The sequence below is a fragment of the Sciurus carolinensis genome, chromosome 7, assembly GCF_902686445.1.
Source record: "Sciurus carolinensis chromosome 7, mSciCar1.2, whole genome shotgun sequence".
NCBI classification, from domain to species: domain Eukaryota; kingdom Metazoa; phylum Chordata; class Mammalia; order Rodentia; family Sciuridae; genus Sciurus; species Sciurus carolinensis.
The window spans coordinates 113,954,985-113,978,940 of record NC_062219.1 but is presented as its reverse complement, the minus strand read 5'-3'; the positions used below and the strand labels follow the sequence as shown (position 1 = coordinate 113,978,940).

General features: G+C 55.0%; 1 protein-coding gene across 2 annotated transcripts in view; it reads right to left on the bottom strand.

The window, feature by feature from the left end:
• Tfeb (transcription factor EB) overlaps positions 1-23,956 on the bottom strand; it is a 46,760-nt gene that overhangs the window by 8,998 nt on the left and 13,806 nt on the right. The window contains exons 2-4 of one of the 2 annotated variants that reach the window (XM_047558642.1): positions 1,153-1,378; positions 814-1,068; positions 46-126 (exon numbers count right to left, since the gene is read on the bottom strand). In XM_047558642.1, coding sequence (XP_047414598.1) covers positions 46-126; positions 814-1,068; positions 1,153-1,356 — 540 coding nt within the window. In that variant the 5' untranslated portion in view covers positions 1,357-1,378. The remainder of the gene's footprint in view (positions 1-45; positions 127-813; positions 1,069-1,152; positions 1,379-23,956) is intronic. The other variant, XM_047558641.1, reaches the window with a different exon arrangement.

Here is a 23,956-nt window from a genome sequence, read left to right as displayed (position 1 = left end):
ACCCTCCCCAGTGCATGCAACCCGCCCCAGCCCGCCCAGGAATACCGTGTTGGGCATCTGCATTTCAGGATTGATGTAGCCCAGCACATTGTCCAGACGCATAATGTTGTCAATGACATCATCAAACTGGAAAATAAGAAAAGTCAGTCTGAGGAGGGCCCATCTGCAGAAGGACAGAGGGAAAGGGCACTGGGACAGGGCTGACCCAGAAGGATCTTGGAGCCACCTCATCCAGTTATCTAGAAGAGGAGGAAACAGGCCCAGAGAAAGGATGAGCTGTCCAGGTCCCACAACGAACCCCAAGGCCAGGAAGGATTCTTCCCTAGCAGCTCACCAGCCCAGGGAGATTGTTTTCTTTTTGTGTGTGTGGAGACTGGGAATCCCAGTACCAAAATCCCAGCTCTGCCACCGAGTACATCCCTAGACCTCTCTTTATTTTTTATTTTGAGTCAGGGTCTTGCTAAGTTGCTGAGATAGCCTTGAACTTGCAATCCCGCTGCCTCAGGGTCCTGAGTCGCTGGGACTACAGGCTGCGCCACCTCGCCCGGCGAGATTCTTCATATACCTTCTACCTGGGCTCTGCAGGGGTGCTGGGCTTTCCTGGATGTGCCTTATGTTTTTCCATAGCAGAGTTTTCAAAAGTAAGAATGGTACTTTCCCCTCAGACTGGAGCGCCCCAAGAGCAGAGCTGTGTCTCCTCAGACTGGGGCTCTGAGGAGACACCCTGCTTCTGCCATGGGACCAGGAGTCCCCAGAGCACAGCCTCGGCACTGGCTCTGCCAGCACGGTGGCCGCTGGCCAGCCCTCACTCACCTCCTTCTCAGGGTTGGAGCTGATGTGCAGCATGGCCATGGGACTGTTGGGCGCACTGTTGCTGGCCGAGGTGGACAGCACATGTCCGGCCCGTACTCCGGGGGAGGCGGCTGGCGGGGGCTTCGGGGAGCCCTGAGCCGGGCTGATGTGGGCGGCAAACTTGTTCCCGTAGGTCTCCGACAGGTACTCCCGCACCTTCTGGTGCTGGGACTGTTGCAGGTGGTAGGAGGTGGGATTCTCCAGGTAGGACTGCACCTGGGAGAGGGAGAGGGAGAGGCCACGGCTCCCATGGAGGCTGGGACCAGGGGTGGGGGGCAGGGGCAGCAGAGCAGGGCCTACCTTCAGCACCTCCCCAGGCACAGGTGGCGGCGACTGGAAGTGGACGGGGGTGTTGATGGCTGGGGTGGGAGGTCCCCCCAGCTGCTGCTGCTGCTGCTGCTGCATGTAATGCATGACAGCCTGCTGCTGCATGCGCTCCCGCTGCTCCTCCTGCTGCGCCTGCTCCCGCATAAGCTGCATGCGCAGCCCGATGCGCGATGCCATGGTGGCCGTGGGCACCGGCTCCCTGCAGATGAGGGGAGACAGGCCTATGACGCACTCGTCTTCCTCATAGCCCTGGGGCTCAGAGCGGGGCCAGTGCCAGTGCCAGTGGGCTTGTTCCCATGGTACAGGAGAAGAAACTGAGTCCAGAGAGGGGAAGGGATTTGTCCAAGGCCCCTGAGCAAGCTGGCCAGCGAGCTGGGACATGAAGCCGAGTTTCCTGGTTGCTAGACTAGAACCGAAGTTGCTCTCTTCTTCATTTGTTGCAGCTGGTTGGCCCCCAAAACTTGGAGTCCACCTTGACTCCTCTTTCGCTGGTCTGTGTCCCGATCCCATAAGATCTGGCCTCAGTCACTTCCTCATCTGTCAACACCTCTGCTCCCCCCACCCTGGGCCGACCTGCGCCACGCCTCCCCTGAGTAGCTTCCTGAGGTCAACGCCCTCCTTCTGTCCTTCCCCACCATATTCTGCTCACAACTCAGCCATTACACAGCTCTTGTTAAAACCGAAGTCAGCTCCTTCCTTGTCTCCTGTTCAGCGCTCTCCATGGCCCCTACTTTGTTCACAGTAAAAGCTGAAGTCCTTACCATGGCCTGAAAGGCCATCTATGATCTGCCGCCACTGCATATTCCCCTTGGATGTCACCTCCCGCCCCCTTCTCCCATCTGCTCTGGCCACACCTCCAACCTCTGCAATCCTCAAACACCCCAGGCATGTTCCCACCTCAGGGCCTTTGCACTTGCTGTTCCCTCTGCCTGTAATGCTCTTTCCACAGATACCATAATGGTTCACTCCTTCACCTCCTCCAAGGCTCAAACATCACCTTCCAGTGATGCTCCATGACCACTGTATTAAAACTGCAACCTCCCTAGCCCCAGCTACCCCCACACTCCCCACGGCCCTTCCCTCTTATTTTTTCTCCGTATCAGTTATCGCCATCTTAAATCCTATGCATTTTTGCTTAGTTATTTCATTCATTGTCTGTCCCTTACTTACTAGGAATGCGAACTCCCCCAAGGGCAGGCATTCAGTCTGTTTTGTTTACTGCTATACCTTCAGCCTCTAGCCTGGAGCCTAGGACTCAGTAGCTGCTAAATCAATGGATATTACATATGAACCAGCCACTGGAGACGCAAATGTAGTCTCTGAGCTCACAGAGAGTGCAAAATCCCACTAGGAAAGGGCCACTTTAGGGCACCAGCTGCTGTGAGGCCCGGAGAACACTTCTCTGCCCTCACACACATCAGCCCTGATCTACTGCGGGGCAGATGTGACAGGCCCCCAAGCAGAGTCTGGAAGGCAGGAGGATGGGACAGAATGAACCCTGCAGCTGGGCCCACTCCGTCCCTAGCTCACCTAGTAACCCTAGGCAAGTCGCTTCCTCTCACTGAGCCTTCATCTCCCTGTGCACAAAATGAAAACTTGGTCGTAGGACCCAGTGATTTCTCTTTTTCTTTTTCTTTTTTTTTTTAAACCAGGGATTGAACCCAGGGATGCTTAACCACTGCCCCACATCCCCAGCCCTTTTTTGTATTTTATTTTGAGACAGGGTCTCACTAAGTTGCTGAGGCTGGCTTTGAACTTGAGATCCTCCTGCCTCAGCCTCCCAAGCCCCTGGGATTACAGGCTGCACCACCATGCCCAGTGATTTATTTGATTTTTTAAAATTAATTTGTGTGTGTGCATGTGTGTGTGTTACTGGGATACATCCCCAGCCCTTTTTATTTTGAGACAAGGTCTCATCCAAGTTGGCCTGAAACTTGTGATCCTCCTACCTTAGCCTCCCAAGTAGTTGGGATGACAGGTGTGAACTACCATGCCAGGTGGACCCAGCTGCCCTGGGCTGAGACATTCTGGGAGATACCCCAGACTCCAGGAAGGTACTGGGAGAGGCTGGAGGGTCTTCATCTTGGGGATTCTGCCAGAGGCAGAATCACTTTGTGGTTGAGCAAGGGCTTTCAATTAGGGCAGACACAGGCTCGAGTCGAGTCCCAGTTCTGTCACTTCTTTGCTGTGTGACCCTGGACAAGTCAATCTCTCTGAGTCTCAGTTTCCTCATTTGTAAACAGTTTCTAATTCAGAAGACTGGGGAGAGTATTAAATGAAAACAATGTGTCAGTGCAAGTACCTGCCAGGCTGAATCGGTGAGATACAGATCAGCACAAGATTGGCAGGGTGCGCTGCGCTCTGTAGACCGAAGGCCAGAGCTGCCTCCCAAGCTCCTAAGAATGAGCCGACCTCGGGGAGAGACAAAGGAAAGCAGCAACACAGATATTGTACCAAGTCAACGTCAGCAGAAAGTACTGGCAAATATCCAGTGAAAATCACTGGATCATGGAAATAATAGTGATTAGGGTTCTTAGGAGCATTTACTATAGACTGGGTCAGGTTCTGAGCATGCGCACCTCAGAGGCCCTGTGAGATAGAGGAGAGGCGGAGGCATAGGCGGGAATGGGTCTTGCAGAAGGGGCAGTGCTGGGACCCAGTCCCACGCAATGTGGCTCTGGGTCCATGCTGGGGAGGGAGCTCGTCCCTGGTTACACAGCTGGTTGACCAGAGCCAGGAATGGAGCCCAAGCCACCTGACTCCCAACCAGAGCTCCCTCTACCACCACAGGCGGCTTCCCACCCTGGAGGTTGAAAGCGCAGTGTCCAGCACCTCGCCCTCCTTCCTTCTCTTCCCTTTAGGCCATTAATCAACGAAGAGGCCTCCTCAGCCCCGGGTCTCTGCCCAGCTCCCAGCAGGGCAGCCCCTGGAGGAGGAAGCAGAGGCCTCTCCACCTCCTCATCCTGAGGCAGCCACACAGCTGCAGCCTCCTCTGGGGCTCACCCCCCTTCCCTGCGCTCCTACAGAGGGGTATCCCTGTCCTCACATCCCCATGCCCACCATGCACACTAGCCCTACAGACCTGCAGCTCTGACCCCAGCCCATTCGGCTCCCTGCAGCTGCACCGGGCTGCACTGGGCTGCCCCTCCCAGGACAATCTGACTTCAGTTGGCCCTGGGGGTGGGGGCACCGGGCCTGGCCGTGCCAGCCGACTCAGGGGGAGCTGGGGGAGAACGAGATCCTTGTTTCCCTGACAAAGAGCTGGGTGCCTGGCCCTGCCCGGCAGGAGCTGACTTGTGGTGAGAACTCTGCTGGGCCCTGCTCAGTCTCTCCCTGGCTGGGCTGACCTCAGTTCCCTCGTCTGTAAAATGGACACATGAATCCCTGACCCCTCTCTTCCCCCACCTGCCAGGGATCTGTGTGACCCTCCTGGGGGAGAATGGGAGAGAACAGTGAGGAGAGTCTGCACACCAGTAGACAAAGCTTTCCCCTGCTCTGCCTGCCTCTTTGACAAACCTGTCACATCCCTCCGAGCGTGCGAAGTTCCAGTCTTCTTTCCTATTCTGGTTCCCAGCCTGGGTTGCTGTGGCTGTGGTCTGGGATGCAGGCAGGGACTTGGGAGGCTTCTAGGGCATATGGGTAGTCCAGGAGATACCCTGACATGCTAACCCCCTACCCTCTGCCAGCTCGCTCACTCTCCAACCCTGGGGGGCCACTCACTGCCTTCCCTAGCACCCAGCAGAGCCAGGACAAGGGACAGAGAAGTCAACGTCCTCCAGGCCTGGTGAGGGTCCACATGCACATGTTCAGGACACCAGAGCCTGGTGGATCTACCACACTCAGACACCAAGGATAGAACCTTCTCTTCGGTCCCCGCCCCAGGTAACACTTCTTCCCAAAGGGAGAGGCCTGTCACCTCAGAGAATTCCCGCCCTTCCCAGTGGCCTGGCCACCCCCACGGGCACCCTCAAGACCCACCAGTTGTTTCCCGCTGCTGCTCGCCCGGGACCTCTCTGCCTCAGCCGGTGCTCAGTTCCAGCTTAGCCACGAGTGGCCCACAGACGGCCTGCACTGACCCGGTGACCCTGGAAAACGACTGAACCTCTCTGGGCCTTACCTTCCTCATCTCTGTAAGTGGGGCCAAGAAAAGCACCTGCCTCCTGGGGCCACTATGAGGATTCAAGGAGACACAGTGTGTGGAACTAGTCCCAGAGGCCCTCGGGCATTGGATAATTGGAGGGGGGTCCTGGTCTTCTCTGGTGGGTGCCAGAGCTGGTTTCATCCAGTCTGTGTGTGGGCTTCCCCATCAGCCATTTAAACCTCAGTATGAACAACCAGGTCAGAATCTTCCCTAAGATATGTGGGCAGGATGGGGGTGAGGGCATGGGAGAAGTCACTGGACCCCATGAAGGAAAGGCAAGGAGAAAGAAGACCCCAAAGAGGAACATCACAGCCATCCAAAGAAGACAGCAAACAGTTAGCATGAATGGAAGAAACAGACTGTAGTATAAAACAGCGTGAGCCCAGTTAGGCAGAAAATGGTTACATGTGTAGAAAAGACTAGAAGGATCTTCATACTGGGAGCGACATGCTTACAGAATGCTTGCCATGGGCTGGAGCTATCCATGTGCTTTTCAAACATTAACTCATTTATTCTCCACAACATTATTCTCCACAACAACCCAGTGAGGACTTCTACCACTGTCTCCATTTTTTCAGGGAAGAAATTGAAGCGCAGAGAGGTGAAGGGACCTGCCCAAAGTTGTCCAGCAGGTGAATAGCAGCAAGGAGAGGTGATCAAGGCAGCCTGGCTCAGAGCCCCATCCTTTCATTAATATTCTGGGCTCCCCAGCACCCTAAACTGTTGAGGAGGGCAACAAAAAGGGGTGGCCAACGGGAACAGGTTTATACAGTTTCTCTTTCCACATGCAAAGCGCTTGACTTCCGATGTGCACAGGTGTGGCTCTGGTGAGTCTTAATGAAGGGGAAGGAGGCAGGACAGCTTCTGGGGGTCTGCGTGGGGTCCAACCTGCTACCAATCATTTCAAAGGAGAAGGGGTGCCCCCAGCTCACCCTGTCTGGCCCAAGTCCTACTCTGCTCAGTGCAGTGGTTGTTCAGGCCAGCCGGGAAGCCAGAGGAGCCAGCAGAGACCGGGATCAGGGTTAGCACCCCCCTGCCAGCTGCGGCTGCAAGGCAGGGACACAGGGCCCAGCTGGGTTTTCATTGCAGCCCCAGACATAAACCTTCTGAGGGGCACAGTCTTCATGCAGTGTCTCTCAAGCTGCTTTTAGCTGAGTCATGTCCCCCGATCGCTTATGGGGCCTGAACTATTGGGGGATTTTTCTGCTTTCCACGTGATCCTTTAAAAATTGGAGCAGGAAGCTGAAGCACATAGACCCAGACCCCGTGATCTGCCGAATCCAGTCTTACTTATATGCCCGCCAGAAAAGCACCCATGTGTTCACCAAAGGACATCTGCTAGAATGTTCCCAGCAGCACCATGGATAGGAGCCCAAACTAGAATCCACCCAATAGCCATTAAAGAAAAATGGATAAAGAAGTGTGGCACAGTGACACAACAGAATGCTGCTGGGCAAGGAGAGCAAACAACTATTGTCACACACGACACCAACGGCTCTCACAGACACCGTGTTGCAATAGAAGCCAGACACAAAAATGCGTACAGCACGATCTGCACATATAAGGTTCAAAAACAGCCAAAATGCATCTACTGTGTTAGAAGTCAGGATCCTCACGTAGCCTTGGGGGAGTGGCTGCTAGGGAGGACCCCGACGGGTGGGGGGGGGGCTCGGAATGTTCTGTAATTTGTTGCAGGTGTTGGTGTCTTGTTTGAGATCTTTAGCCAGCAGCTCACTTACAATTTGTTTCATTTTTTAAAATCACCTAAGAGTGAAGGCAGACCTTACATAGTTTCGCAAATTACTTTCACTCCTACCACCCACATATGTGTTCAGGACTTTACAATGCCCTCCAACAGATGGCTAGTGTGTCCCTCTCTCCGGTACAATGTCTTTGAATAAAACACTTTGGCAATATGTATTTGTATTTGCTCACCGGAGAGAGTGATCCCACAAAACGCTTTCATGCAAACAGATGCACTTCACGTTATATAGAGAAAAAAAAATTTTTAATTCCAATGTCCCAGCAAAAGGATAGTAAAATAAGTTGGTGTGTTCCCCCCAATGGTGCTGTGCTTACAATAAACACTATGAGGATATTTCAAGTGACAAATATTAATATGCAAAATTTTATACGAAATCCACTCATCACTGTAAAAATAAGTAGAAGAAACTCTTGGGAGAAAATACACAAAATGATCACTGACTTCTTTGGATGATGCAGTTAGGAGGGGGTGTGTGTGCGTGTTTCAATCTTTGGGGACGGTGTTCTTTTCTATAATGAATGCACTGTCTTTTTTTCTAACAGTTCATGCTAATGGAGTTCTCACGTGCCAGGTTGTGAGGGAAGTGCCATATTTGATTTTCACAGTCCTTTGCAATATGAGTTTCATGACTGTCCCCACTTCACTGATGAGGAAACACAAGTGCAAAGGCTATTGCTCCAGGTCCCAGAGCTGATGCGTGGAGGGGGCTGGTCCTGCTGTCTGGCTCCCCGCCCTAACCCTGAGCTAGGAGTTTGGCTTCCGTCCCGCGCTTGGGCGGAAGGTTGCACATTTTGTTTTAGGGATTCCCTCTGAAGAAGTCCCCAGCCACCAGAAGGTTTCAGCAGCTGATCTCTTCCATCCAGCCCCAGGCCAGCGGGTGTGCAAGATGATGGAACTGTCTGGAACCCTCAAACAGAGAAGAGAAAACTACCCCTCCTCAAAGGGCAGAAATAATTTCCTGTGTCCCCAGAAAAGCACGTCTGGCGGCTGAAGGAAGAAACAAAGCCTGCGAGCCCAGTGGCAGGCGCCTGTTAGGTTCTGTGCCTCCGTGGTCGGAAGAGGTTTCCCGCTAATGAATCTGTTCCAAACTTCCCATCGTGCAGGAGCTGCTAGTCCGTTCCAGGCGAATACATGGACCACCAAGGGAGGCCTCCTGAATAGTGCCCAGGTGGGCAGGACCCTGTGACCTCCTGGGAGCCTCTCAGCCTTGGGAAGGGAAGAGGGGGAAGGATTCCAGGTTCAGGGTTGGTTCTGTTTTTCTCTGAGCTCCCTCTGGCAGAGGAGGTAGCAGAGGAAGGCCACTCCAAATCCCAAAGGCAGTCATGGGGCCCCATGGGGCCTGGGGGACATTGGCTTGGCCCCAGTCTCAATGGAGCTGGGGTTGAGAGGTCTCCTACAACTCCCAGGGCCCCTTAGTCCTGCCCATAAGATTCCATGGGAAGGGCAGAGGACTTGGGACCAAAGCACTTGGGTTCAAGTGCAGGCCTTGAACCTCAATGTCTGGCATGGCCTCCGTCTCCTCATCAGTCCACAGAGCTTGACAGCTGGGTCTGCCTCTCCCACAAGACTGCTGTACCCTACATGGGGATGCTGGGTGTGGGACCCTCTGCAAGGGTAAAAGTGTGGGCAGAGCCACGTGTCTTCTGTGTGGCCCCTGTTCACTGTCACTCCATCCAGGCCCACTGGGAATATCCCTACACAAGCCCCCTCTTTCTGCTCCTTTTAATTCCTTTTGGAAGAGACTCCATTCATCCACCCGTGTCTATCCACACACCCATCTGAGGGCCCCAGGCAGGTGCAGCGTGGTCTCTACCCATCCTCACTGGACAGGGGCAGAAAGGCCTCTCCCGAAGCCGTGGGTTTTTACAGACCGTGCAGCAGTGGACCTGGGAAAATGAGAAGAACTATATTCAGTTCTTTGGATTCTAAAGGGATGCCGAGTCGGCAGGCTACTTAGCCCAGTGCCTAGCACATTGGAGACACTTAATAATACAAGTTGTTTTATTATCTGGTCCAGTGGCTCCCTAGAGGTTATGAAAGGTGGCAACGGGCCCTTCGGCTTCTTCCAATATTGAAAAACAGCAACCTGAAGTCCCCGGGTTAAGTGTGCACTTTTGATTTGGAAGGTTCTTGTATGGGAAGCAGAAATGAGGTCAGTGGTACATGCTTTTAACATTTTTAATTCATAGTTTTGGTCTTTTTCTGATTTGCTGAGGTACAAATGATCCCAGCAAAATGCATAGATCTGAGGAGTCTGCTGGCTGCCTTTTTACAGCCACCTAGTGGAGATAGACAACATCCCGGGACCCTGGAAGGCTGCCCCTCCCCCCAGGGACCCCACCCAGAGGCAGTTGTAGTCTGACTCCAGCACCATGTCACTATCTCCAACAGCACATAGAGGCTGCCATGCAAGATGTGGGTGGGCTTCTGTGTCTTTCATGCAATAGAATCGCTCTGCCAAGTAGGAACACTTGGCACGGGTTGCTCCAACTCCTGTTTGTGATGAATAAAGATCAGAAAACAGTGAATGACACGAGAAGCCAAGGCTCCAGAAGGGGCCTGCATATGGCACCAGTGTAGCAGAGCAACCCTGGGACCTGGGACATGCTCCGTCCACTGCAGGAGCTGCAGGGCGGGGTGGGCGCAATCTGAGGCTTGCTTTCAACCCTCTGAGCCCTTAAGGGACTGGGGAGGAGGGAGAGGAAGGAGAGGGGAGGGAGAGGCAGCAGCTTAGTGGCCTCCAGGTCCCATAGCCCAGGTCCATCAACCTCAAGTCCCAGCTCACATCCCACAAGAAAGGGTGGGAGCCGGCGCCTCTGCCTGACCAGACTGTCTGCCTAGGGCAAGGCGGGACCACTGTGCGGCTCAGAAGGCAGCTTCAAAGGCCGCTCCAGACCAGCAAGGCGCCCGTCCTGTACCACAGGAACTGTGCACGAGGCCTACCCAGGAGGACTGTCACGAGTGGCAGAACAGGGAGTCGAGGGCGGGGGGACATGTAGGTGTGGGGCAGGGGCTGGAAAGGTCCTGGGGTGCTCCATTCTTGTGACACAACATGCCTGGAATCCAGCCAAGACACCACGTATGCCCTTTGTCTCTGCCTCCTGCTGGTCTGTTGTCTCTGTCTCTCTCACACACACAGGTTGCTGAATCCCTCACCCATGTCTACCCACATCTTGCAGTCTTAGGTTCCCCCTAGCAGGCAGCCCCTTCTCCTGCATTGGAGTGGGACCAGGAGACTGGAACCCGCTTCCTTACCCCCACACCCTACTCCTGTAGCACCCACTCCGGGGTCCTGCCCATGTCTACTCTGCTTTGTTCTCTAGTTGTTTCCTGGCCACCTACCAGGGGCTCCCCAGCTACCAGGAAGCTTCCAGAGAAATTATCTTTTTCATTGGAGCGTCCATCCCCCTCCCCCATTAGGGCAGACACAGGACCATTGGCCATGCTCTCTGATAGACACACTCTCTCATCCAGGGTCACTCGTTCAGCAAGCACCCCGTACTGTGTGTCCAGCACTGGCTAAATATGTGGCCCCTGTTAGACCTCATGCAACCCCACAAATGCCTCATGGACAAACAACAACACTGGCAGAGGGGAAACTGAGACTCAGAAAGGTTAAATGTCTTATTCAAGGTCACACTTCAAAAATGGTGAAGTGGGGATTTGAGTCCAGGCCTCTCCTGGGTGTGTGACCACCACCAACTCCAGCAAGAGAAGAAACCAGGGGACACAGGAAAGACCCCCATGTAGATGAATTACTATCTCCTGCACCCCAAGCCTGCCCCACTCCCATATTATGCCACCCTCAGTGAACCCTACTGAAGGTCCCAGAGAAGCCCAAGCACCCCTCAGCCCTTCCAGATGCCCCAGGACAAGGGCATCCCTACCTGCAGACATCTTCTCTGCTAAATCTCCAAGGGGATCCATGCACAGGAGCCCTGGGGACCATACATCTGATTTCACTGAGGCAGTTAACATGGGCCACGAGAGGGCCTGGGGGAATTCTATCAAGTTGTCATCTCTGATGATCTGGCACTGGAACACTGTTCAGAGAGCATGGAGGGAGAGGGTCCAGCTCACAGGTGGCTCCTCAGACAGGAAGGGGGCTGAGGACGGGAAGGACTCAGAGGCTGGGACTGTAGGTATTCTCTCCGCAACTGAGCCTGCCCCCTCCCGCTGTGAGCAAAGGGCGCTATGTTTTCAAGGATGATAGGTAGGTCAGCCCCTACGGACACTGAGGCCCCAGAGTCCAAATCTGGCTTTGCCTCTTACCAGAGATGTGCTGCAACTAAAAGGCAGGTGCTTAAACTCTTAGAGTCTCAGTTTCCCCGCCGGTACAATAGATGGCAGTCATTCCACCTTTCTCAGGGTGAGAGAGGAGGTAAGAGGAGTGAAAGTGTATGATAGGCCTGGCCTGCGAGTGTTAGCTCCCTGCCTGGTGACCCTGTCCACCTGTTTGGAGTTTAGATGGCAGGGACCTTTTAAGTACTTTCTACTCAAAGCATGATCTACAGGCATCACAGCTGCTAGGTGCCGACTGGGAATTCTCCCAGGCCCCAGCCCAGGCCGACCGAGTCAGAAGACCAACTTGAACAAATCACCCATGAGACTTGTGGGCACCATAAAGAAACTACTTATTGCCTGCTGGGGGACTTGGTTCCAAGCATGAAATTGGTGACGTGTGGGAGGAGACAGCAGGGAGATGCAGGCCCCAGGAGGATAGAGCTACTTTAAAGGACAGACAAGGTACTCTGAACCCCATAGTGAACTTGAGCAAAGAGCCCTGCCTCTCGGGCCCAAGAAGAGCTAAGTGGAGACTGGAGTGAAGGGCTGCATGCTGGCTCTGTGCTTGGTGGCCTCACTGGGCACCGGGCTGTTGCCCATGCAGAGGGAGGAAGCAGTCGATGTCTATGCAGAACAGCCTAAAAGCTGGGATGGCTACCACTGGAAAAGTCACCCAGATGGCCAAGTGAGACACACCCACTCTCACACCATCTCTTGCACGTAGAGATGCTCCCTGTCACATGTACATCTTCCTGGGCTTGCCTTCCACAGAACAGCTCCCAGGGAGGTCTGCCAACCTCAAGGACAGTGTGTGGGGGACACACAGGAGGCTCAGGGACACCGAAGCCCCTGTGACAGGCTCTTCTCCACACTGCTTTCCCCTTCCCTCCCACTTGCTATACCCCCAACTCCATCCAAGCAATGAGAAGTCCAAGGCCCACTCACCTGAGGCTGGCAAGGACCCGATTTTAATTGGTCACCAGGTGATGACTCCTCCTTCTCAGTGCATGAACAGACACCTACTACATCACAGGGGTACAAACGACCAGGTAGTGCTCTGACTCTAGGGTGCCCTGAGACACGGCCACACACAGCAGAGGCTGTGCCCAACTCTCAAGAACACTCCCACCCAACACTGGTAAAGCCCTCCCTATCCCCAACGACACAACTGCAGGAGAGGCAGGGACCCTTGTCCACGCTGCCCTTGGACAAGTGGTGGCTCTCCAACATCTCCAACATCCCATCTCCAGCTCAGGAACACACACCCATGGGCCTCTGTCACCCTGTCACTGCTGCAGGCTGCTCTGCAAGGCCCCCAGGCTCATGTGGGTGCCAAAGAAACCCTAAAATGTGAGGCCAGAACCCCAGGCAGGTCTAGGATGCCCCAGAAAGAGTCATTAACTAGGGGATCTACTGTGGCTGTTGTAGGGCATATGATTTCACAGGTTCTGGAAAGGCCCTTGGGCCCCAAAATATCTCCCCTCAAGGTCCGGAAATCCCTCTTAACCCTCTGAGGTTCACTGCTGGGAGCACCTGAAGCTCTTATAGCTCACACTCTGGTAGAAACAGCTGACAGCTGGTCCGAGGGTGGCCAAAGATGGCCAGGGGGAGGGGTGGTGCTCAGAGGCAGGACATCATCTGCCAGGGCCACCCTGCCCGCCAGCTCTCACCGGGAGGGGGCACTCTGCCCCCCAACACCCGCCAGGGGCTGCTCCCCGAGAAGCAGGCACCTGCTGGCCAGGGAGGAGGGTATGGCAAGGGGAGATTTTAGTGCCCTCTCCACATACATGCTAGGGAAATTGAGTCCCATCCCAACTGTCCCCAAAGGACGGCGAATGCAGAGAACAGGAGAGGGTGGGAGCCCTGAGAACAGGGAGGCGGAGGGACAGGAGGGGAATTAACCAGCTTCCAAAATAGCACAGTTGGTTCTGCCTCGCTTCACCCCGCGCAGTGTCTGGCAGCTTCTGCTTTCGATGTGACTCACGCCTGGTGGGGGCAGGCCTGGGCGGCCAGAGCAGGCTGAGGCCATCAGACGACCACAGGCAGTAGCCCAGAACTCCCCGCTGAGGAGCTCTCTCCCCTCCCTGGGCACCCCTGCCCCACGGGGCCTCTTCCCTGCCCTGCCCCCCAGGAGCTGGGATCTGAGAGAGGTCAACAGCAGCACCAAGCCCAGAGGGCTGCAGTGCCTGGGTGCCATCCCAGGCCTAGCACGCCCAGCTCCAGGGAGGTCCGTCCCCCAGACCCAGAACTCTGCTCAGCTCCTGCCCTGCTGGGGACACTCAGCTGGCTTCTCCACCCCATCAGCCAGAGAAGCCTGAGGACACCTGCCCTGAAAGTCACCCCCTGCCCCACCCCCCAGAGAACTGACCTCCTAGGGCAACATTCCAGCGATCTATCCCGGCCAACCACCTGCCACCACCTCCTCAGGGCACACACAGGTACGAGAGGAACATGAAGGTCTTTCCCCAAAATTCCTGTGGACCCTTCCACATCCCCCCACTTTTGTTCTTAAATACCACAAGAAACCTTCGCCCTTACCAAGACAGAGAGAAGAGTCCAGGACCTGGAGCGCGCGTGCTGGATGGGGGCAGAGAGTCAGTAACTCTGCTCTCCCCTGTAATTACCTTTATCTGCATGCCCTCTGTCTCCCCAGCTCCAAGGCTCAAAGCTGCTCTACTTTCCCCCACAGTGGTGAAACTCGGGCAGCAGGTGCCTCGGACCTCCTTCCTGGATCTAGATGCCTAAGTTTGAACCTGCAAGAATGGACAGCCCCAGCTTTCTGTCCCTCCCACGGTCGCACCAACATCCCACCTTGCAATAAGTACAGCCACCTTTTTATGCAAGTGGGGTGCAAGAGACAGGTGGCATGCTGGCCCTGCCACCTGGGTGGGAGTGGATGCTCCTAGTCAGCTGCAGAGAACGTCAGAAGCGATGGGGTTGGCCAGAATAGGCACACCCTCCTGCCCTGCCACCCTGGTACACGCGCCCTGCCCAAACCTGGTATGGCAGTAGAAGTGTCAAGGGGAAAGGCAGCAGGTGGCAGCTGGAGAGACAAGTCATAGCAACTGGGATCCAGCATGACTGCCCCTGCCCAGGGCAGTTTCCAGTGGGACTATGCCACCAGAGCCCACGCAGGGGCTCTGGCCCACCCCCGCACCCGCCCTCACACAGGGGCCCTACCTACACCACTTCCCTCTTTTTTAACTCTTGCTGTTCCCTCCGCCCCAGAAGGTGGGAGACCTGTGGTATGAGGCTAGGAGGTCTGGGGGGAAGCAGGTGGAGCCGGAGGGAAGAAGGAGGCCCCTCTCCAGGAAGCAGGCATTGGCAGAGCTCCCGTTGGGGACAAACAGGGGTGTCTTAGCATAAGCTGACCCCCAGGATGCTGTGAACTGCACCAGGTTCCGATGGAGACACAGAGGGAGGGCACCGGAAGGTTCAGCTCCCGACTGAGTAATGGGCAGCCACATGGTAGCCACGGGGCCGGGGGAAGAAATGGGCAGTGAGATAAAGGAAAGGAAGTCAGAAAACCGCTGCAATCACGGTATCAGGACGCTGGAGTTGGACAGGACCGATAGCTCCAGGCTGTGCACCCAGCACGTGGGCACCTCCTAGGAGAGGAAGGAGCACAGCGGCCTGGAAGGGCAGTGGCGCCGGGCAGGCAGGGAGCACCACATTCACACACTGAGGAAGGTCCTATGGCTTCCTCTTTTTGTCCGAGGCACCTGGGAGATGCTCCCTTATCTGTTGAACACATAACTGTGGGCCTGGTGACTGGCCAGAGAGGAAGGTCTGCCTGGGGAAGCCTTCTTCTGTACACAGACAGAGGGGGCTGTAGGGAGAGGGCTGGTCAGACCACTAGGCTGGGGCTTGCTGAGGACAGTAGAAGCCATCAGAGCCCCCGCCACACACACACACACACACACACACATACACACACACACATCCCCGGGACACACTGTCCCAAGTCTGCCTACCACAGCACTTCTACCTGCCAGGCTGATGGAATACCACCCTGGACCCCCTATGCAAAGATCCCAATCCTGCTGGGAACTCTAAAGCATGTCCTGTGAGACCCCCAGGGAGAAGGAGCCAAGGGTGCCCACAGCAGTTACCTTCTCCTCAACATGCAGTTCATGGCTCCCTCCCCTGCCTTGTCTCACAGATCCTGCTATAGCAGGTGCTCCCTGGGGGAACCCCCAAATAAACTATTTGCTCTCACATCCTTGTGTTGGCCACTGGGGGCAGAGCAGGCAATGCCCATTTGAGTAGCTAACACTAACAGCTTAGAGAACAGCCTATAAAAGGGACAGGGGAGCCAGGCATGGTGGCACACGCCTGTAATCCCAGCAGCTCAGGAGGCTGGGGAAAGAGGATTGTGAGTTCAAAGCCAGCCTCAGCAACTAGCGAGGCACTAAGCAACTCCGTGAGTCCCTGTCTCTAAATAAAATACAAAATAGGGCTGGGGATGTGGCGCAGTGGTTGAGTGCCCCTGAGTTCAATTCCTGGTACCCCCCCATTAAAAGGGGGGTAGGGGAAGAGGAGCTGGCCCACCTGTGGGGAAGCTGAGAGGCAGCATGGGAGCAATCATAAGGAGAGATGGGGGTGCTGGATGTAGGGCCCAAATATGCACCCAGAACTTTCCTGCCTGTGGGAAGGGAAGTCTGCCCTCAGAAGAAGAGCTGGGGAAGTGGGGAGAAGAAACAGGACTTGCCAGGGCTGCAAGTAGTGTGGAGAAGAAACCAAATGCTACCAGGGTTTGACCAGGATTCGAAGGCCCGCCTGGCCTCAACCCCGGGGCTGCTCCGGAGCAGAGCTACAGAATCCCAGCATTCCCCATTCATTTTATTACACACCTATTGTGCTTCACACTCAGAAGGAGGTACTGGGGACATCAACAGAGGTCCTCTGACTCAACACTAAGAGCACATGTTCTGAAGGTAGAGCTCCATCTCTGATCTGTCACTTACTAGATGTGTCACCCTCAACAACTTACTTAAATTCATAAGATCTCAGTATCCTCATGTGTAAAATGAGAACAATGGTCATCTTGGAGAGTTTCTTTGTGATTAAATGTAAATTATCTAATCCAGTGTCTGGCATGGGATAGGTGGTCAAAAATTATTTGAGGATATCAAATAATGGATGGATGCATGAATGGATGGCTATATACACTGGGTGGATGAATGTAGTGATGGATGGGTGCTCGTATATAATGGATGAATGAATAACGGATGCATAGATAGGTGGATGTCTCAAAGGAAAAGGAAGTGACACATTCATCGTCTACAGTCTGCTTTCTATCTGGTTCAATATTCCTTTCCACTAAAGTTATAAGCAAAAAATGACATTCCATGACTTCTTAATTTATCTGTTACAGAAACTTATATTTTCATTTATCAGGATGACAAATGTAAAGCAAGATCCTTCTAATGAGCTTAGTCATGCTGTTGGGGGAGGGTCCCTCCCTAAAGGATATGCAGGGCTATGTTAGAATGGGGATCTTCCTGGCTGTGACTCCACTGCACCAGTTCCCAGCATGTGGTGACGTCACGCCAGACTCCCCTCCTCTCCAGTCCAGCTCCACCCCAACTCCAACTTCAGAGGTGGGTCGGGAGCCAGGAGAGGAATGAGGTGCCAGATGAAAGCAGGACAGGCCACACCGGCAAGGAGAGGAAGCCAAGAGAGCAGGGGTAGAAGTGAGGGGGGCCTTTGGGTGGGAGCAAGCCTCAGATGGAAGGGAAGAAGACTACAGAGAAGGATGTGTTGTCTTGGGAGAAATGGAGAAAAAATAGCCCTGGAAGACCAAGAAACAAAATGGACCAAGCAACAAGGAGAGGTCATTCCCTGCTTTATCACCCCCACGGCTCCCCACCACTCTCCAGTCGAAGGCCTCACTCCTGAGGCGAGCCTTTCGGGTGTCCAGGAGCCTCCCCCAGCAAGCCCTGGGCACAGCCAAGGACCCTCTCACTCTCAGCCCACCAGCCTGGCCCTCCCCAGGCCGTCCAGGCTTCTCCTCCCTGCAGTGCTGCTCCAGGACCTGCTCCTGCACAGGCAGCTACCCCGACTTCCCCCTCCTCTGATCGGGAACATTGCTTCATCTGCTCTAAGCCAGGCTCTGTCCTGGCACAGGAATACAGAAGGAGAAAGGCAGCCGCTGCCTCAGTTTGGAAAAACATCCTTAACCCACATCACACATTGTCCTTCTACCCTGGGCCACTCTTCCTGCCACGACAACCGCTGAAGCCTGCACTGACCCCTTAGCTGTCTGTCAGGAACGGTTCCTGCGGGCACCGTGGATTAATTCATGTGCCTTCCCAACGAGCCTGGGAGGAGGAAACTCAATTAGAGTGTCCATGCTGCAGATGAAAACGGAGGCACAGGGAGTGCCCGTCTGGATTTCTAGCTAGCAAACTGTCCCTGCTTTTTCTCCTGGGCACCTCCCACCAGCCTCAGGCAGAGGGCACTCACATGTGACCTTTCTGGGCCCTTTCTGGGCTCACCATGCCCACACCCATGGCCTTGGTGGAAGAGGTACTGACTGGCTGTTGGAGGAAGATGAGCCGGGTCACCTGGAGGAGGAGATGAGGCTCCAGGATGGGCTAAGAAGGAGCCAGCCTTGGTGTCCCCTTCCAGCTTCTCTCTTCCCCACCACTCCCTTGGCCCAGCCCCAGCATTTCACAATCCTGTGGTCTCTACAGAATGCCCCGTCCCTGTGCTAAGAGGGCTCAGGTGGTGCTGAAGGAGGGAGCCAGGCCTCAGTCCTCGGGTGGGCAGGATGGCAAGGTGAGATGCGGGAGGAGTCCATCAGCTCCGCCGAGTCCTAGAGAGTCAGGGCTATTGGAGTAGGTCAGGCCTGGAAAGTGGAAAATCAGGGCAAACCCCACCAGGGTCATGCCTGGCACCCTCTCCTTGGCCCAGGGCAGTAGACAAAGGTGGGATCCTTGCAGCTGGTAGCTGGGCTGCCCGCTGGCAGACTCACTGACACAGAGACCCCTTCAGGCTGAGGAGGCGGGGCAGCTCAGGCAAAGCTCTCAGTGCAGAAGCATCAGGAACCTCACGCTCCTGCCTGGGGCACTGGAGCTGGAGAAGGGGGCTTCCTGGCCAGCCTGTGGAGCTTAGGCAAGGGGTTCAGCCCCCGCCCTGACCACACCTCTACCTTCCGATTCTTTCCAGGAGGCACAGGGAATACACAGTGTGGGTAGAGCAGGGAAACAGGCACAGAGGCTGATCTGCTGTGGAGGTCTGCCCTGCCTGCTCAGTCATAGTACCATGCGTGAACATTGATTACCTCACTCACACAGGCACACGGGGACATCAGACCCTACATTCCTCTGTCCCCTTCTGCCCTGGGGATGCGGACATCCCAGAAAGAAGCCTGACTTGCTTCCACTGTTGGGAAGAAGGAGCCCTGCCTTCTCAGGAGCGCTGGCCTGCAGGCTGAGTGAGCAGGATGGCGTCTGAGCCCGGGCACCGAGCTCAAGGCAGCCGGGGTCCCGCCCCAGCTCTTCTGCTAGTTGCAAGGCCCAGGCAAGTTCCTAAAGCCCTGATACCTCAGTTTCCCCCTCTGTGGATGAGGGTGAGTCTCCCTGCTCTTACCTCTCAAGCTGGTAGTTTCTTAACTATCCTAGTGGTCCTGGCCCCTCACCCAGGACACTCCCCCCCAGTCACCGGTCTCCTTCCTTCCTCCTCACCAGGGGCTCAAGGGCTCAGTCCCTGGCAGGGGTTGCTGAGGAGTTGTCGGAGCCACTGCTGTTGATAGAGCTGGTGCCAGGCCTGCGGCGGGCACAGGGCCCAGGCACACAATGGGGCTGTGTGTGCACCCAGTGTTACCCTGGAGCGGGGCTGGGCAGGCTGGCATCTGGGGTCAGGCCAAGAATTCATTTCCCTGGAGAGAGCCTCCCACCCCTTCCCAGGCAGCACAGGCAGGCCAAGGGTGGGCAAGCACTACCCACTCCTCCTCTGCGCCTGAGGAGAGGGACAGGAACTTGCCCTGAAGGCAGCCACCGGGGAATGGGGACTCCTGAGTCTAGCGGCCCATGGCTGCTCACTAGAGAGGCATTTTGGACCCATTACATAATCTGGGGTTGCAGCCTCCCAGGTGACCAGAGGGAGGGTGAAGGCTGCAGGGGCATGAAAAGATACGAGGAGCCTGGCTGAGACTCCCGGCCCCTGCCCCCTGAACAAAGGGCCTCCCTCCTCTCTCCCCAGCAGGCCCTGGGCTCAGGACAGGTTTTCTGAGGCACCCAGGACTTCTAGCCAGCCGGCCTGCACGGGGACCCTGGGTGCCCCAGGAGGGTTCTGGCTCACTCCCCAGGGGAATGAGTCACCAGACGGCTGTAGCCAGGATGGCGGCTGATCGGTGGGCAGGTGGAGCTGTCCTCACCCCTCCTTGGCAGATCTTCTCAAGCTGGAAAACCACTGGACTGGTATCTGGTGCTGAGCACAGCGTCCCGGCCTGGGCTCCAGTGAGCCACTTCCGCTGGGGCAGGGATTGCCCTGTCTCAGGATCTGGGGGCTTGATGCCTTCTTGGTCCCCATACTGACTCCTTTGGCTGCAGGTGGGGTCAGCCCAACCCTCTGAAATGCCCTTGAGGGGCATCCAATTCCAGGTAAAGGCAGCCCCTCACCCCAAGTGAGAGGCTGGTCTGAGGCAAAGGAGGAGGAGGACAGGGAAACAGAGGAGCAGAGCCAACTCGTTCCTCAGACTGTGGCCCAGGCGGGGAAGGCCCCTCTGCTGAAATCACTTTCCATTCTCCTCAGAGCTCGGGGAAGCACCTGGCAACAGGAGCTAACAGCCTTGCTCTCTTGTTGGCTTGATGACATTTCATACACTCCCTTATACCCAGTCATAGCGACATAACTGTGTGGCACTACAGGCTGTTGCCCATGCTCCCTGAAGGCCACACTTAAACGTCATAGTGGTGACTTCAGTTCAGTGGACACAGATGAATGGCCACCCATCCCCTGACACCCACAACCCCAGCTCCCCAGTCACAACGGGCCATGCTCTATCCTGCAGGCACCGAGCGGTGCAGTCTCAGAATGCCTTGGCTCTGAGGGCACCTGCTCCGTCAGGAGAAGAGGACCAGTCAGGCCAGGACTGTGTCCACATCCACCCTCAGAAATCACCCTGTGCCCTGAGAACAGAGGTTGTGGGAGGCTGCAGGAGCCTTCAGAAGCTCATGTCACAGGTGAACAAGCTGAGACTCAGACTGGGGAAGGGTCATTGTTCAGGGTTGTGACCAAGGCCGAGTCCAGAACCCAGAACTGAGTGAGCTTCAGGCTAGTCCAACAAAGCGGCGACAGGGGAGGAGGGAGGGGTCGGGAGGGGAGAGGAGGCAGGCGGGGCAGATGCCACCGGCTCAGAGGAACTGCGTCCAGGCATGCTGAGCTGGTATCACTTTATCCTTTTTACTTTTCTTTTGCAGGGCTGGGGATTGAACCCAGGGTATCCTGCCACTGAGCTACATCCCCCAATCTTTTTATTTTATATTTTTAGACAGGGTCTTGATAAGTGGTCCAGGTTGGCCTTGAACTAGAGATCCTCCTGCCTCAGCCACCCGAGCAGCAAGGATTATAGGCGTGCACCACCACACCTGGCTCCACTGCGTTCATTTATTTCAAATACTTCTTGGGCACCATCCACATGCTGGATGTGATGGTCTCACCCCTCCTCGTGTAAGACCTGGCTTCTGGGACGATTGCTGTCTTCAGGGCAGCCCAGTCCCCAGAGTGCAGTGAGGACAGGGGCCACACTCAAAGCTTTATCCCGGAGTAGCCTCCTCCAGGCCTCCACACCCCGAGGGGGCCTGGCACTCCGAGCACTCAGTGCCCACACACGATCCAGTCAGTGTTCAGGGGGAGGGCACAGAACAGAATGACAAAGAGAATGGGAAGTCACCCACCAGAATCCCAGGCTGGTTCCAGCAGCAGAACCTTGTTCTCAGTCAAAATGTACCGGGAACCTTGATATGTAAGACACAAGAATGAAGCAGCTCCATGGAGGGCCAGACCACCGAGACCCCAGGTGGGACCTCTTCTCACTCCCAGACAGTCATCAAGTCACCTCCTGGGGTTCTGAGGGAGAGTCTGAAGACCACAGTTTTCTCAGGCTTCCTGAAGTTTCAGAGGCCCAGAGGGAGCACGTAAGGCCTGTGGTTCGCAGGGGTGAGTTAGAGCAGGGCCAGCCACAGCCTGGCCCCTCCAAACTTTCAGGCCAAGCTGTCCTTGACAACTCCCAAGGCAATGGCACCCAGCTCACATGTGGAAAAGGGACGCAAGAGCGCTCTCCCAATAAACCTCATGAGTTCAGGTCCAGTGTACATCCTGCCTATGGCCTAGGGCTGTAATCTCTGCCTTGCACCTAAGGAAGCGGGCAGGACATGGGAAAGCCTATCGGGTGAACACCTTTGGCCCAGGCTCTCCAGCTGGACGGCATCTCCTCCCCCACTCAGGAGCTGCAGCTGGAGTGACAAGCTCATGAGGGAGCCATCAACACCCAAGCATGGACAGGGCACCTCTTGCATGCTGAGCTTCAAGTTGTGGCAGGTGCAAGAAGTAGAAGACTCTGTCCCCACTCTCCTTCAGTCCCCAGAAATACCCAAAGGGGTCTCCCTGCCACCCCATCCCCATCAGTACTGGCTGCACCAGATGTTGGTGACACTTAGAAACAGAACTAAAAATAGACTCTATAATGAGTCAGTGCTAAGAATAACGTGGGCAAACAGCCTTCCGGGAGAGGACAGTCTCTGCCAGGGAGGCACCACCTCCTCCCACCTCCCCACCCAGCCTGGCACCTCCTGGCCTTTCCCTGGGAGCGCCCCCCGGCCACCAGCCACAGCCAGCAGAAGGTCTGGAGCAGTCCTACCCCAGGGGCATGGGGCACTCTTGGTATAGCCAGCAGCCAGCACCCCTCCATGAAGGGTGGGAGCACCAGAAGCGGAAGCTGAAGACCACCCTCTCACAGCAGAGCTGAGCTGAGGCACCAGGACACGAGCTTCCTCCCGCCTCTTAACACCAGCTCTCAGCAGAGAACAAGCTCAACATCACGCCTCACATCTCACATGTGGAACAAGTCCCCAGAGCCAGCCTGACTGGGCCACCCCAGAGGTGATCAAGGCAAGAGAGACCAGAGAGGGGCAGCAATATACGTCAAACGTGGGGGTGAATCCAAAATAGGAGTCTTAATACACTAGATCCCATGGTCGGGGCCTCCAGCATTTTTGCATGTCCTCACAGCCCCCAGAAGTTACAAGAATTGTTAGCCTAACAGACACCTGTACAGGGGTGGAAAAGTAACAGAGTGTTCACACATGGTGTCAGAGACACGCCTCCCAAAGGCTAGAGCAGACACACACCAGGATGGGCTTTCTTCTACAAGCGAAGAGACCCCGCCCAGAACACAGAAGTAACTTGCTTGTGGCTCTGCTACTGGGATGAAGCCTTAGTGTCTTCCAGGGGCCACGCACTGGGCATAGCTCCACCTCCCAGCAATGCCCGAGGGATCAGGACATGGAGGAAGGGGGCCAGAAAAGAGATACAGAACCCTCAGGAAGCACCCCAACACTGAGCTATATACCCCAGATTTCATTTTGCTTTTTAAAAATAGTTGTATATGTTTATGGGGTACAAAGGAATGTTACAATATATGGATACGATGTAATTAATATCAGATACAAGCTAATTAACATATCCAGCACCTCAAATGCTTATCATTGTTGGTAGTTAGAACATTCAAAATTTACTCTCAAGCAATTGTGAAATGCACAACACACTGTTTATTACATTCACTATGCTGTGCAATATAGCTCAAAAGAAAAAAGAACTATTTCTCCTAACTGAGGGCTTTGCACCTTGACCATTGTCCTCCCCATTCCTCCCACCCCTATTTTCCATTTTGGGTTTGGATTTGGTGATTGCCACCTTCCTGTACCTATTTAACCACCAAACCCTTACATAGAAAATTCTTGGGAACCCTGGAGTGGATTTAGGGTCACTAATTCAAATGCCTGCAGGGGTTAAGAGGAGATAAGAAAGCTTGAAACAGGTCCAAACAAAGGGCATTGGGACCTGCAGTTCGCTGCAAGCCCTGGAAAGTTCCTAGCAGCCCCGGGGGTTCAAGCAGTCTAGTTCTTTGGTCCTACTGAAGGACTCCCCCCCAGGCCCTTCCAGGACTTTGATCTCATCTGATCCTTAATAACCCTACTAAGAGGAACAAGGAAAGGGTCAGCACCCAATATCACACAACTAAGAAAGCTGGGGCCTGGCAGGCAGACAACCCGCCCAGAGTTCCACAGCAGGCTGTTGCTACAGGAGAGAAATAAAGTGGGTCCCATTTATTAGGCCCTTATTATGACTGAAGTACTTGACAGACCTCATCTCATTGACTATTCACAACCAACCTTTGAAGAAGGCACAGAGGAAGAAACTAAGAGTCAGAAACTCAGTCATTGTTCAAGGGTCCCATAGCTAATAATCATCCAGATTTGAACTTTGGTAGTCTGAATCCCAAACTCCAGACTCAGCCCAGCTTCACCACTCACTAGCTAAGTAAACTTGGTTGAGAACTTGGCCTCTCTGGGCTTCAG